The sequence below is a fragment of the Eriocheir sinensis genome, chromosome 21, assembly GCF_024679095.1.
Source record: "Eriocheir sinensis breed Jianghai 21 chromosome 21, ASM2467909v1, whole genome shotgun sequence".
NCBI lineage: Eukaryota > Metazoa > Arthropoda > Malacostraca > Decapoda > Varunidae > Eriocheir > Eriocheir sinensis.
In genome coordinates, this window is record NC_066529.1 from 19,428,877 (window position 1) to 19,440,279 (window position 11,403).

General features: G+C 44.7%; 1 protein-coding gene across 1 annotated transcript; it reads left to right on the forward strand.

The window, feature by feature from the left end:
- The first annotated feature begins 2,947 nt into the window (after nt 1-2,947).
- Nucleotides 2,948-5,976, forward strand: LOC127001457 (involucrin-like). The gene is made up of 6 exons (XM_050865984.1): nt 2,948-3,044; nt 4,077-4,202; nt 4,523-4,559; nt 5,041-5,286; nt 5,400-5,675; nt 5,730-5,976. Exons 1-6 carry the CDS (start codon nt 2,948-2,950, stop codon nt 5,974-5,976), a joined length of 1,029 nt encoding a protein of 342 aa, XP_050721941.1.
- The last annotated feature ends 5,427 nt before the right edge of the window (nt 5,977-11,403 follow it).

Below are 11,403 nucleotides of genomic sequence, written 5' to 3' on the forward strand. Positions count from 1 at the left end.
AGTTGTTTATTGACATAAATACACAGAGGTCATCATTAAGACAAACACAACACATAGCAAAGGTGTTTGTGTGTGTATGCGTGTATATGAATGTTGTGTAGTGTAAGTGACATTGAAGTGTTGGTGTATATGTGGAACAATATGTATAAGTTAACAATTGGAGGACGTGGTCAGACAGTTGAAGATAAACAAGTAACAGGAAAGACAAACAATGGAGACACGACGGGACACGGAGCAACGGGACAGAGCGACAATGAAAGCATTAATTAATGACAAATTGAGGCTGTACTGTAGCACCATTTTCTTTGTCACCGGAGGAGAGCACGTGATCGCTTTACAGCGGTGGCTTGCTACACAACAACGGTGGAGTGTTGTGGCGTAACTTGAAGCTGCGATGAAGTGCGACAACGAGAATTGTATCAAAGCTAACGTGACGATTTAATTTGTAAAGACAATAAAAAAACGGGGTACAGTAGAGATGAAAGGGGCAAAGAAGTGGCGTTAGTTGTGATATTTTATGTGGCGACGAAGATGAAGTATGGTACTAAGAGACAGTGACGCGCAGTGTGCCGAAAATCAGTGACGATCATAATTATTAACAGAGATATCTAAAGAGTGATGACTAACAGGCATTGTGCGATGTCGTATATGCCGAAGACTTTATAAATGTACAGATAAATTATGTTGAGTGTACTTTTACACCGTAACACGGTCAAACACAGAGACGTGCAGTGTCATGCATTTGAATACCAAAAAACTGATCGCATCAAATCAAATAGTGATGTGCAAAGGGGCGTAGCCAGGATTTCAGTTAGGGGGGGGCACAATCTTTACCAGTCTGTCTCAATACTGATAAAGATTTACACCAGTGGTTCTTAACCTTTTTCATCGTATGACACCCTGAGACTCTCCAGGGTATTGCCGTGACCCCTATAATACATTTTGTAATGGTGACCTTTGTGTAAAGGTAAGGTAAAACAAAACTGTATGAAGATCCTGATTTATAGAAAATATTACAGATAAAAGACCTTGAAAAATGCCACAGATCCCCTACAAGTGCTATTTCAAAATCCATGGAACTAATGCACATAAAATAAAACCTACTTATTCAATCAGTGGGAGGATTGACGTCATTGTTTTGCAGCCATAAGTACATCAAAGCGAGGAGCAGTGCTCGACAGGCAACGTCTCATGTCGCAGTCAGTCACAAGTCTACTGCGTGCCTTCGTTTTCAGTGCCATCATTGATGATAATCCAGCCTCGCAGCGATAGGTCGAAGTCCAGTATGGTCAGTGCACGCACCGAAAGAAGAGGATAGTCGTCATTCAGAGTCGCCCTAAGTGTCGGAAGCTCTTGTTCAGAAAAATCGACTTTCAACTGAGTATTCTCACGAATTTGAAGAAATTCTACCTTCGCAGCAACATCAGTATCACAGATGGCACTGTCCTTCACTGAAAAGGGTCTGGAGATCCACGCATCAGTACAGCGGTCATCCAGTCCTGAAAAGTAACTTTCGATGGCGTCATTCACTGCCAGAAGATGAGCTGAGATCTCCTCACGGAAACTGCATTCAGCTTCTGCCATAGAATGTAGGATAGTTGTCATATGAGGGAAGAAAGTTGCGTCATTGTCCTGAAATCTTTTCACGTAAAGTTGAATCTTACACTTGAATACTGCCACTTTGTCACGAACTGTGTGCAGCATTTCAAGGTTTCCTTGGAGTGAAATATTCAGGGAATTCACTTCAGAGAAGAAATCAGCCAAGTAGGCAACCTTTGTTACGAGACAGTCATCTTGCATCATTTCGTGAAGATTTTCTTTCGAGGTACGACCTTCTTGCAACATCATCGTTATTTCCTCTCGAAGTTGCAGCACACGATTCAGAACTTTGCCACGTGAAAGCCAACGTACCTCCGTGTGAAACAGGAAAACAGAGAAGTCAAAGCCCATTTCTTCAAAAAGCACTTTAAAAATCCTTGAAGTTGTTGCGCTCCCTCGGATATGGTTCACAATCTTCACAACGTCTGTGAGCACTTCTTGGAGTCCAGGTGGGATAGTCTTCATCGCCAAAGCATAAAGATGAATCATGCAATGAGTGAAGGAGACATGCGGAGCGACATTCTTCACGAATCATGGAAGGAGCCCCATCTGTACACAGACCGACAAGTGCTTCCCAATTCAGTCCATGTTTAATAAGGAGAAAGGCTTCTAGGATTTTGAAAATATCCTCTCCACGAGTTGTTGTGGCCACTGGCTCAGAGTACAAGTACTCATCCTCCATACCTTCCTTGTCAAGGTAGCGAACATAAACAATAAGTTGGGAACATGAGGCAACATCTGTCGACTCATCCAGTTGCAAGGAATAAACAGGACTACTCTTCACAGCACTCACCACTTGCAGAAGAATATCCTCACTCATGTCCGAGATCCTACTTTTGACTGTATCATTCAAAAGGGAGATTGCCCTCAACTTGTGTGCCTGCTGTTCTACGTACATGAATCACCTTCATTGTTTCCAGAATGCAAGGCTTAATCAGATTTTCACCAATGGTATGAGGCTTCTTGGTCTGCGCGATTTTTTAGAGCAATTCTGTATGAAGCCTCGAGAGCGCTGCTTTGTTCTGACGAGCGAACTGACGGGTAGAATCGATGCGACTGGCCTTCAGAGCAGCTTTTTTTCGCTTGAAGTAGTCCACGCTTTTGTCCACCAGTTGGCTGTGGTAAGACCCCCCCCACCCCCAATACCCCCATAGCTATGATCTGACTGACTAACTGATTGTGGTTGATGTTTTCAGATGCTGGACGCTTCACATACGTGAAATAAATTATTTTCTCCCAAACCCTCCGCGACCCCTCGAGAAACCTCAAACGACCCCCCAGGGGGTCACGATCCCTAGGTTAAGAACCGCTGATCTACACTATTTGGGCGGTCACAGCCATGCACGGCATGTCATTCTCGAGAACTTCCAACAAACCCACAAAAAAGGAGTTCCTGAAGGGGGGGCACGTGCCCCCTGTGGCCCCCCCTGGCTACGCCCCTGGATGTGCAGTATGCTGCCATGAAAAATAGCAACGTGCATTGTGAGGCTTCCACTACGGGGAATTGTAGTGTAAGCCCTAAAACACAGCTACGTGAGGTGTGACACTCTCTAAAACAGGAACCAGCTGTATGACGCCACCAAACGCAGCAATGTGGAGTGTGACGCCTTCAAACAGACATGTACATTGTGACGCCTTAAAGCACAACAGACGTGCAGTGTGACGCCTTTAATTAAACACTAACATGCGCTGTAACCAGTTCAAATATAGGGATGTAGTATGACGCCGTCAAATAAAGAGATGTGTAGTGTGACGCCTTCAAATCAAAGGACATAATTATACAGTGTGACGCCTTCAAATCAAAGGACATATACAGTGTGACACCTTCAAATCAAAGGTCATAATTTATGCAGTATGATGCCTTCAAGTCAAAGGACAACCATGAAGTGGTGACGCCTTCAAATCAAAGAGGTTTGACAGTTTTTCAAACATGATTGCAGTTACTGAACAAAGAATGCAATACGCAGTTTTGCAAGGGAAAAATATGAAGAAAAATTGTACGGCATAAAAAAAATCGATATAAACACAATAATTTCACTGCAACAGCTGAAATAATCCTTGCAAAGGAAAAGGAGTGATTCTTTTTATCGAGTGGCATAAGTTAGTTTAACGAGCAATTATATAATTATCTATGAGGAGGAAGATATAAATAAAATTTGCTCCCAAAAGCCTAAAGGTATTGAAAAATGTTAATAAAAAAAAACAATAGTTATCGTCGCCAAACTCCGTCAAAATTATCTAATAATAATAAGGATTATCGTAAAAAATGCTCAGAGAAATCGTAGCACTATTTTAAAGACAAATAAACGCCCCTCCCCGCCCCCCTTCGTTAAATATATGGTCGTGTAGTAGGATAAACCCAAGGACGTGAAATATGACAGATAAATTGATGTAAGGTGATGCCTTCAAACAAAGAACCTGCAACGTGACTCCTCCTAATACGGTGACGTGCTGTATGACGCCTTTAAAACACAGAGGCGTACGATGTGACTTCAAACCCACGGACGTGCAGCGTGACTCCTTCAGACACAGAAACGTGCAGTGTAACGCCTTCAGAGACAGGGAGATGCAGTGTTACCCTTCAATCACAGAGGTGTACAAGGGTACGCCTGTAGACACATGAACGTGCAGTGTAACGTGCAACCTTTCAAACATAACGGTGTGCGATGTGACTCTTTCAATGACAAGGGCATGCATTGTGACGCCTTGAAACATAGGGACGTGCGCACGTTCGATATCTTCAAACACAAGTTACGTGGAGTGTAATTATTTCAAACACAATGACGTGCGGTGCAACACCTTCAAGCAAAGGGACTGTAGCGTAAAACTTTATAGCACAGTGATTTGGAGCGTGACGCCTTAAAACACAGAGACGTGTATCGTAACGCCCTCAAACACAGAGGCATGCATTGTAATATCTTAGAACATGGGAACGTGGACTATGAAGCCTCCAAACACGGGTAGAGCAATGTGACGCCTCCAAACACAGGGAAAACAATGTGACGCCTTCAAACACAAAGAAGAGTAACGTGACGGGGAGAGTAATGTGACGCCATCAGACACAGGGAAGAGCAATGTGACGCCTTGAAACACAGGGAAGAGCAATAAGACGTCTTCAAACACAAGGAAGAGCAATGTGACGCCATCAAACACAGGGATGAGCAATGTGACGTCTTCAAACACAGGGAAGAGCAACGTGACGCCTTCAAACACAGGGAAGAGCAACGTGACGCCTTCAAACACAGGGAATAGCAATGTGACGCCATCAAACACAGGGAAGAGCAATGTGACGTCTTCAAACACAGGGAAGAGCAACGTGACGCCTTCAAACACAGGGAAGAGCAACGTGACGCCTTCAAACACAAAGAAGAGTAACGTGACGGGGAGAGTAATGTGACGCCTCCAAACACAGGGAAAACAATGTGACGCCTTCAAACACAGGGAAGAGCAACGTGACGCCTTCAAACACAGGGAAGAGCAATGTGACGCCTTCAAACACAGGGAAGAGCAATGTGACGCCATCAAACACAGGGAAGAGCAATGTGACGTCTTCAAACACAGGGAAGAGCAACGTGACGCCTTCAAACACAGGGAAGAGCAATGTGACGCCATCAAACACAGGGAAGAGCAATGTGACGTCTTCAAACACAGGGAAGAGCAACGTGACGCCTTCAAACACAGGGAAGAGCAACGTGACGCCTTCAAACACAGGGAATAGCAATGTGACGCCTTCAAACACAGGGAAGAGTAATGTGACGCCTCCAAACACAGGGAAAACAATGTGACGCCTTCAAACACAGGGAAGAGCAACGTGACGCCTTCAAACACAGGGAAGAGCAATGTGACGTCTTCAAACACAAGAAAGAGCAATGTGACGCCATCAAACACAGGGAAGAGCAATGTGAAGTCTTCAAACACAGGGAAGAGCAACGTGACGCCTTCAAACACAGGGAAGAGCAACGTGACGCCTTCAAACACAGGGAAGAGCAATGTGACGCCATCAAACACAGGGAAGAGCAATGTGACGTCTTCAAACACAGGGAAGAGCAACGTGACGCCTTCAAACACAGGGAAGAGCAACGTGACGCCTTCAAACACAGGGAATAGCAATGTGACGCCTTCAAACACAGGGAAGAGCCATGTGACGCCTTCAAAAACAGGGAAGAGCAACTTGACGCCTTCAAACACAGGGAAGAGGAACGTGACGCCTTCAAACACATGGAAGAGCAATGTGACGCCTTCAGACACAGGGAGGAGCAACGTGACGCATTCAAACACAGGGAAGACGAATGTGACGCCTTCAAACACAGGGAAGAGGAACGTGACGCCTTCAAACACAGGAAAGACGAATGTGACGCCTTCACACACAGGGAATAGCAACTTGACGCCTTCAAACACAGGGAAGAGCCATGTGACGCCTTCAAACACAGGGAAGAGCAACTTGACGCCTTTAAACACAGGGAAGAGCAAAGTGACGCCTTCAAACACAGCCACAATCAGCATGACTAAGTATTAGACACAGGGCGTTGCGACGGAAACAGTGAAAGTATTTGCAACCAAAGGAACGTAGAATATGACAAGGAATATCTGCATCTTGGCAAGAGATTATCATTGTGTAAGTTCAGCAATTGAATTCTTGTTTTTTCGTCTGGTCTTTTTCCGTCTAAAAATCCCACCTTTTCCTTTGACAAATTTGTCTGTCCTAAATTCATTAATTGTTTTTCACCTTTTCATCATACTGTTTGCCAATCTGCCGAACTCCTCTCCTTTCCAGTTTCAGTTCTTCTCTGCTTATCTTCTACTCCTCTGCTTCTCAGTTTCATCGACCATTACTCCGGCTGCCTCCATGTCTTCCTGATCCAGGCAATTTCCTTGAATGGATGTTTGATAATAATGTATAATCTTTTTTTTCTTTTTTTTCGCATCTCCATCTTTTCCAACCTGTATGCCTTGTCTGTCTCTTGGGTTCATTCTGCCTGCCCGCTTGTCTGCCTAATGCTGTCTTCTGTGCTCACCTACCTGCCTGAATGCTTGTTCGCCTCAATTTCTATATCACTCTGTACCTACCAACCTGCATACCTACCTCCCTGCCCTCTTTGTCTCTTTTTAATAAAATGTTCAGTTTTGTCAATATTGCCGGTTGTCAAAGGACTTTTCATTCCAACATTTCTCACTGTTTACTAGACTTAAATGAATCTCTCTCTCTCTCTCTCTCTCTCTCTCTCTCTCTCTCTCTCTCTCTCTCTCTCTCTCTCTCTTGCTCATTTTATCTATTTTTTTCCTTATTTTTCCTTCTTTTGATCTGTCGTTTTCTCCTGGCTGAGTGGTTAGCGTGCCGGCACCGCGTTCAGGAGGACGCGGATCCTGCCCGCCGCACAACTGGGATTTTTCAATCACCGCCGAGTAGCCTAAGACTCTCCACATGCTACCCTGAAGACCACCTAGCAACCCGGACTCTAGACTACCTCTCTATAGAGAGGTTCAAAGATGAGCTCCGGGGGGCAGCATGAACCAAGAAAGTTGGCGCCATAATAAAAATAAAAAAAAACTCTTCCCTGGCTGGGCCGACCATCAGATCCCACCAGGAGAGCCTACCGGTGCAATAGGCCGAGACGTAAAACAAAACAAAAAAAATCTCTCTCTCTCTCTCTCTCTCTCTCTCTCTCTCTCTCTCTCTCTCTCTCTCTCTCTCTCTCTTTCCGAAATGGCTAGCCAGATGCAGCAGCGCCACGAGTGTTATGAATATTAAATAACCCGTCCATTAATTACCGACAACTGTCCTCCCGCCCTGTCAGCGCCACCTGCAGCCTGAACGGCCGGTGCCCCTCTGCTTCTGAACGGTGGAGGCGGTGAAGGCAGAAGTTATGGTAGTGGCATCTGTGGTGGCAGATGAAGTTCGGCGGGACCATTCCATTTAATATTTCTACTACTTTTTTTTACGTGCTAACCTACAACAACGATCGGCTTTCTTGAGGGGTCTGGTAATCGGGCCAAGCCCGTCATGGCGAAGGCAGGCAAGTGTTTATAGTGGCGTCATCGATTCACGGCTCATGCTGCCCCCCCGGAGCTCATTCTTGACTCACTTCAACGGTTCTTCTAGAATCCGGGTTGATAGGTGGCCTTCAGGACAGCATGTGGGTAATCTTAGGCCACTCGGCGGTGACTGAAAAATCCCAGGTGGTAGCGGCGGATTCGTACCCGCGTCGTCCAGAACGTGGTGAATGTGGGTTCCGCACGCCAACCACTCAGCCACTGCAAGTGCTTTCATAACTATAGCAATAGCAATTTCGACGACGACAACAGCAAATACTGTTGCTATTATACTATAGTCGGTTCGCCCAAGTCTGAAGTGAGCATTCTCGTGCCCTGGCAACTTAGTTTCACACGTCGTGTCCGATTTCGTGGATACTGTATGCTAGCCTACGCATAGTAAACAGTCGTCAGTGTCAATAATTTTCAGGCAGCAATAACAAACACCGTCAATTATAGTCGATTTTGAGTAAAAAAAAATAGTAATTTTACAAATAGCTGTTTTGTTAATTTACAAGATCGAGGATTATTATAATTAAACAGCCTTGAAGCTGTCCACCAGCGAGAAAATTAGCAGGCTTTATAATAATAAAACAGCTATTTGCGACATAACTAATATTTTAAATCAAAATCGACTATAATTGACGGTATTTGTTATTGCTACCTGCTTATTATTGACACTGACGATTCTTTACTATGTGTAGGCTAGCATACAGTATCTACGAAATCGGACACGCGGTGTGGTAACGGGTTGCCATCGCACGATAATGCTCATTTCAGACTTGGCTGAACCGACTATAGTATAGTCGGTGGTATACAGTCACTATATAGGGATGGAAGGTACCGTTAATTTGAGTACCGGTAATGCCGGTACCAAAAACTTAGGTACCATTAATACCGGTACCGGTACCGGTACCCCCCAATTTTTTTTTTTATCTTAATGCCGTCTGATGAAATTCCTAAATAAATTTTCTGTAAAGAAAACTCTCTCTCTCTCTCTCTCTCTCTCTCTCTCCCCTGAATGAAGTGAATATTTTTTTCGATAAAAAGAATAGCATATGTATACGTAGTTATTATGGATGTACTCATAGTCTAGTAACAATAACAATATTAGTATCCTAAAAAAAAAAAAATTCAGACATGAAGAATCATCCAAAAAATCCAATACTAAAATAATGGAGACGGGAGCTATGATGGAAACGAAAAGCAGGACAAAATGGTGGGAACTTGGGAAGACGGTCAGCAAGAGTCTTCCCGGAACTGGATCCCGGTACCGGGTGCCGGCTGAATCGATTCTTCTCGGCACTTGGTACCGGTACCGGGTGCCGAGAAGAATCGATTCAGCCGGCACCCGGTACCGGTACCCAGTGCCGGGAAGACTCATGATCACTCGTCCCTGATCATTACCGCTAGTGCCGGTATCGTTTGGATCTTGGTGACGCTTGACGGAGCGCGGGGCTGGCCAGTCTCCATGCGGTACTGGTATGGGCTCTGTGGAGACAAATTAAGCCTTGAATATTGTGCTAGCTGCTGAGTCACTGCCTCGCTGACCGTCTTCCCAAGTGTCTCCATTAATTTATTATTGGATTAATTTTTAGATTTACTGGATAATTCTTCGTGTCCGATTCTTTTTTAGGTTGCTAATATATACAGTATTGTTATTGTTGTTAGACTATGATAGAGTACATCCATAATATCTATACATGCTATTTTTTTCTTCGAAAAAATAAATATTCACTTCATTCAGAGAGAGAGAGAGAGAGAGAGAGAGAGAGAGAGTACAACATAAGATACATCCTAATTAAGGGCAGAAATAAATGAGAAAAAGTCCACTGTGTGTGTGTGTGTGTGTGTGTGTGTGTGTGTGTGTGTGTGTGTGTGTGTGAGACACTCACACACACACACACACACACACACAGTGGACTTTTTCATTTATTTCTGCCCTTTAGGATGTATCTTATGTTGTACTCTCTCTGAATGAAGTGAATATTTATTTATTTGATAAAAAATAGCATGTATAGTTATTATGGATGTACTCGATCATAGTCTAATAACAATAACAATATTTATTAGCAACTTAAAAAAAAGAATCGGAGATGAAAATTATCAATAAATCCAATAAATAAATCCGAGCAATCTGGTACCGGTACCGAGCAATCTGGTACCGGTACCGTACCGTTTAGCTGGTACCGTTAGTACCGGTACTGGTACCGGTACCTGCCCACCCCTGTCACTATACCACCATCCTTGACCACCACCACCACCAACAACAACACTTCTTCTGCTAGTACTACTACTAATAATAAAAATACTAATACTAATACTAGTGCTGCCGCTGCTGCTCCTGTAACTACTACTGCTACTGCTACTACTACTACTGCTACTACTACTACTACTACTGCTACTACTACTACTACTCAACACTTATAATTATAGTAATGGTAATAATAATGCCATCCGACCCTCAAGAACGCCCTCCTGGAATTGTCCATCTCGACAGAGCTTCTACGCTACCGCCATCTGCAATAGATGCATGCATCCAGAGATCCATCTCCACCTGGCTACATTGTAAGCTGACGCTGCAGGAATACGGAATACACCAAGAAATCGGGCCTCTTGATCGATATGTACAGGTGCACCTACTCGACCGGCCCTTCTACCATTCTCGCCGGAGGTATACTGCACCTGCCTGCCACCACGGAGCAATGAGCCGTGTCTCCACTTTGGTGGGCAGTGAACAGTAGTGATGACAATGCAAAGATTTACAGCCGTGACACTGATTAAACATCTATGGAGTTTCCCCAACCAAGAATTCACAAGAAGCTGGGGGAGTTTCTTGGTATGGCCATTTCTTACCACCGATTCGTCTTTCAACGATCTCTTGAAGGTGATAATGAGAGCATCTACCAAGATGCTGCCGTAGACGCCCCGGGCCGAGGTAACTTTCAACAGTATCGAGAAAAGCCTTGCTAACCTTACCTTCTTGGCTCATCCAGTCCCGAACACACCCACAATACTCACTGCGGACGCCTTAACGAAGCTGTGGGTGGTCTTCTACATCAGGAGATACAGGACTTACTACCTTTTATCGCGTTCTTCAGCAAGCCTTTGAAGTTTTGTAAGCGCAAATAGACTGTCTTCGAAGGGGAACTGCTTGCCATCTACGAAGTAGTGGGCCACTTTCTGCACTTCCTGAAGGATAAACATAAGCTTGTCACGTTTGTTATGACCCAATATGGTGTTAACTTTACCCTTAGTATGTTTCGACACATCCCGCGTTGCGTGGCGCTAAACCACACCCCGCTAACAGGGCCCAGTCTCATTCAGCACTTGTGGAATTGCACAACAATAATCCAGTTCTGGCAAAGTGACATCGCCGACTCTCCCTTTAACGTGTGGTGCGACGTTTCATGCGGCGGGCCCCACCCGTACATCGCTCACCGTTTTCGCTAACAAGTGTCCCATCATTTTTAATCACTGGCAATCACTTGTTGGCGGGGCACACAAGTCCTCATCAGGAAGTGGGCAATTTGAAGTGCGACATCCCGCCGGGGACACGCGCTTGCCTTATATGTCAGGGCAGCAAAGTCCTCAGACACATCCGGACCCAGCTGCTGACCATCCCCACACCCACCCAGCGTGGTCATAATGATATGTAAATATTTATTAACGTATGTGGGTTGTGCTACCTGTGGGAGAGGCAACACCCATCCAAGACCGCATAACCGAGCGGACAGCATACAGTTTTTTGTGAAGGTCAGTGGCTCGTCTCAG

What these genes read in the sequence shown, in the direction of transcription:
- LOC127001457 (XM_050865984.1), top strand. Translation starts at nt 2,948, where the DNA reads ATGTCATTCTCGAGAACTTCCAACAAACCCACAAAAAAGGAGTTCCTG. An exon ending in TATGAAGCCTCCAAACACGG is followed by an intron (nt 4,560 to 5,040) that starts GTAGAGCAATGT and finishes CTTCAAACACAG; the next exon opens with GGAAGAGCAACGTGACGCCT. An exon ending in GCCTTCAAACACAGGGAAGA is followed by an intron (nt 5,676 to 5,729) that starts GCAACGTGACGC and finishes CTTCAAACACAG; the next exon opens with GGAAGAGCCATGTGACGCCT.